Source organism: Lactuca serriola, chromosome 4 (genome assembly GCF_051521515.1).
Source record: "Lactuca serriola cultivar US96UC23 chromosome 4, Lser_US96UC23_V15, whole genome shotgun sequence".
Taxonomy (NCBI): Eukaryota; Viridiplantae; Streptophyta; class Magnoliopsida; order Asterales; family Asteraceae; genus Lactuca; species Lactuca serriola.
Window position 1 is genome coordinate 123,520,907 of NC_136411.1, and position 3,884 is coordinate 123,524,790.

The following is a 3,884-nucleotide window of genomic DNA, read 5'->3' on the forward strand; positions in this document are numbered from 1 at the left end:
TATTATAACTAAAATATCATACCAAATATAGCCGAACATAGCATTGGAAAATAAGAAAAAGAAGCAAATTGTCTAACCACCAACATACTAATATAAACATAGTACTTTCCAATCGTACAAATTGTTTGATTGTGCTGGAGAGCTTGGATATGTGACATTTTTAGTAAAAAAATGGAAAAAGTTTTTGTCTAACAAGAAAATAAACGTTACAAACGATAACTAAGAGTTAAATGAAGTATTATTTTTTGATATTGCGTATATGCCCAAATAATTTTGAATCATTTTTAACATTCCAAAGTAAAGAAACAGTTTTTATTTTATGGTGTTGCACTAGTCAGGACGACATTAAAAAAGAACAGCATATGGTTATAAACTTAAAAGACATAGTCTATTAAATGTCATAATTTGTCACATATATGTATATTGATCTATAAATTTACTTAATTTATTATGAGTATTGTCCTTACTCTTATAATGATTATATGTATCGGTTAGCATTTATTATTATTTTTGGAAAATTTGGAACGACAAATCTAATATAAAACTATTTACTTAAAAAATATATATATTAAATAGATAATAGTCTAATAAAACAGTGTGTAATAGGGAGTAACATAATTTGGGCTTCTATGAAAGATGAGCCATAGAGGCATGAGAACCAAATATCATATAATTGATATTTACTTTGAAACAGTTTTTATAATGATAGATTTACAATTGAAACCTTCAAATTTGAGATATTTATATAAACTTTAAAGTTATAGAAAGTTCCTCCCTTCGTTGTCTAAGTAATCCACTCTCTCGTTCAAAGTCAAATATCTTGTGCATAAAAAGTAAAAGGCGACTTTCACATATTACATATACAATCGAAGGAAACCCCACAGAAATTTCCTACAGGCACCCACCATACCCCATATATATACTAATCTCATAGATCTTACCTGCTCAAAAACCAACACAACCAGCGAATCAGGGGTCGACCTAGAACACACTTTCACTTCGCTACAAACTTACACTAATGGCGAAGAATCTGCCATTGCTGTGCGTATTGCTGCTTTCCGTTTTAAGCCTTAATTCAATCGTTGAAGCCAGGATTCGACATTATAGATGGGAGATTAAGTACGAGTTCAAATCACAGGATTGCTTCAGAAAGTTAGTCATCACCATTAACGGAAGAACACCTGGTCCATCGATACGCGCGCAGCAAGGCGACACCATTATTGTTGACCTTAAGAACAGTTTGTTGACTGAAAATGTCGCCATTCATTGGCACGGTATCAGACAGGTACATAAACACATGCACACCGGTTGATTTGAATCGATTTGATTAGTATTTGAAGATGTACGTAACTGATTTGTTTATGATTTACCAATTCACAGATTGGAACTCCATGGGCTGATGGAACGGAAGGCGTTACTCAATGCCCTATTTTACCAGGAGACACCTTTAGATATATGTTTGTTGTTGACAGGGTAAGTAAAGTAATCCCTAATCACTAATCCCTAATCCCTAATCCATAACATTAAACATAGAGCTTTTTCAACAGTTTGTTATATCAAATTGAAATCGATTGAATATGCAGGCAGGAACTTACATGTACCATGCGCATTACGGGATGCAACGAGAGGCAGGATTATACGGATCGCTCCGGGTGGCGCTGCCGGACGGAGAAGTCGAGCCCTTCTCTTACGACCATGACAGAAGCATCATCCTCAACGACTGGTATCACAAAAGTACATACGAACAAGCCGCCGGCCTTTCGTCTATTCCCTTCGTCTGGGTCGGCGATCCTCAGGTATTCAACGGCTATAATTCACACACAAGAATCCAATCACATTTTCACTTTTCTTCGATTCATGAAAAACTTCAGAATCAGTTCCATTTTACGTTTTTCATTAAATCAAAATCTTAATAGTTAGATCTGGCTAAATTGCTTCTAATACAGTGTGAAACGTAGTTTAATTTTCTTATATTCTATCATATTTTGTTTCCAGTCACTATTGATTCAAGGAAGAGGAAGATTCAATTGCAGTACACCGGGAATTGAGGCCGCAAAATGTAACGCCACGAATCCTGAATGCTCGCCGTACGTTCTCACCGTCGTTCCCGGAAAAACTTACCGGCTAAGGATCGGAAGCCTAACTGCTCTAGCCGCTCTCAGTTTCGAAATAGAGGTAAAAATTATAACCAAAATTCTATTTTCATTAGATTTAAAAAAAACAAAAACATAAAAAAAAAACTACAAAATTGCTTATTTTATTTATTTATTTTTGTTTCTTTGAAAAACCAGGGTCATAATATGACAGTTGTTGAAGCTGATGGGCACTATGTGGAACCATTCATCGTAAAAAATCTTTTTATTTACTCGGGTGAAACTTATTCGGTTTTAATTACTGCAAACCAAGATCCATCAAGAAATTACTGGGCAGTGTCAAAAATGGTTAGCCGTAACAACTCGGTCCCAACCGGCTTAGCCATCTTCAACTACTACCCAAACCACCCAAAGCGGTCCCCACCCACGGTCCCACCAAGTGGGCCCTTTTGGGGCGCGATTGAACCCAGGGTCAATCAGAGTCTGGCAATCAAATCTAATCCTAAGTATATTCACCCGGTCCCACAGACGTCAGACCGGGTGATTATTCTTTTAAACACACAAAACCGAATCAACGGAAGTGTCAAATGGTCGATTAACAATGTCTCTTTTAGCCTTCCTCATACACCATATCTTGTATCACTTAAACATGATTTATTACACACATTCGAACAGACCCCTCCACCAGATGTAATCAACGGGTATCAAACTTATGATATAAATAATGTGGCTCCGAATGTGAACGCGACTAGTAGCAACTCTTTGTATAGATTGAAATTCAACACGACTGTTGACATTATTTTGCAAAATGCAAACACACTGAATGTCAATAACAGTGAAACGCACCCATGGCATTTGCATGGGCATGACTTTTGGGTTGTTGGATATGGAAGTGGGAAGTTTAATGTTTCGGAGGATCCGAAGAGGTATAATTTAGTGGACCCCATTATGAAGAATACAGTACCGGTCCACCCGTATGGGTGGACTGCTTTGAGATTTGTAGCGGATAATCCGGGGGTGTGGGCGTTTCATTGCCATATTGAGTCCCATTTTTTTATGGGTATGGGGGCGGTGTTTGAAGAAGGGATCGAGAAAGTGACGAAATTGCCCTCGTCTATTATGGGTTGTGGTGATACTAAAAGATTTATTAGGCCTTAGTTTTTATTATTATTATTATTATTTTATTTGTTTTAGTGTTTTTATGAATATTCATACTTGATTTGAACGTAAATGTAAATTTTTTGCTGCTTCTTTTGTATAAAGAATGAATGATACCACATTTAATCATACAGATTTTCTATACAAGTATTTAAAGCTATGGCATTTGAGTCTTATAAGAATAACAAGTACTAAATTCGAGGAAAAAACATCTATTATGATCAAAACAGCCAAAAATTAAGATAAGAAATGTATTTAAAACAATATTAACTAGCTACACTTTATGGGCTGTACATTAAGAATAAGCCATGCCTATAGTTTTTGCATGCTGTGTTGGGGGAGGTTGCACAAATTTGGGTTTAATTTATCAATGATAGTTTTGGAATTTTGGATTATAGGTTGTAAATCTAGTGGGCCTCTAGATACATTAAACTGATGGACGTGGGAATTGATGTGGTGATGGTGATTTAGCTAGTGAGCCTTTAGACATATTGGCTCAATATTAAGCTCATCCGTTAGGCCATGTGGTATACTCTCAACGAGAGCATTAGTGGTCCATGTGGTAACCGGCCCTTCTAGTTTTAGTGCCCGTGTTCCGCCTCTGTGCATCGTGTTGTCAACGACAATTCTAAA

At 36.4% G+C, this 3,884-nt stretch overlaps 1 protein-coding gene across 1 annotated transcript; it reads left to right on the forward strand.

Moving 5' to 3' along the window:
* The first annotated feature begins 930 nt into the window (after nt 1-930).
* Nucleotides 931-3,380, forward strand: LOC145102464 (Cupredoxin superfamily protein). The gene is made up of 5 exons (XM_079039862.1): nt 931-1,285; nt 1,381-1,473; nt 1,584-1,796; nt 1,996-2,175; nt 2,292-3,380. The coding sequence occupies exons 1-5, from the start codon at nt 1,019-1,021 to the stop codon at nt 3,249-3,251; spliced, it is 1,713 nt and encodes a 570-aa protein (XP_078895988.1). The 5' UTR covers nt 931-1,018; the 3' UTR covers nt 3,252-3,380.
* The last annotated feature ends 504 nt before the right edge of the window (nt 3,381-3,884 follow it).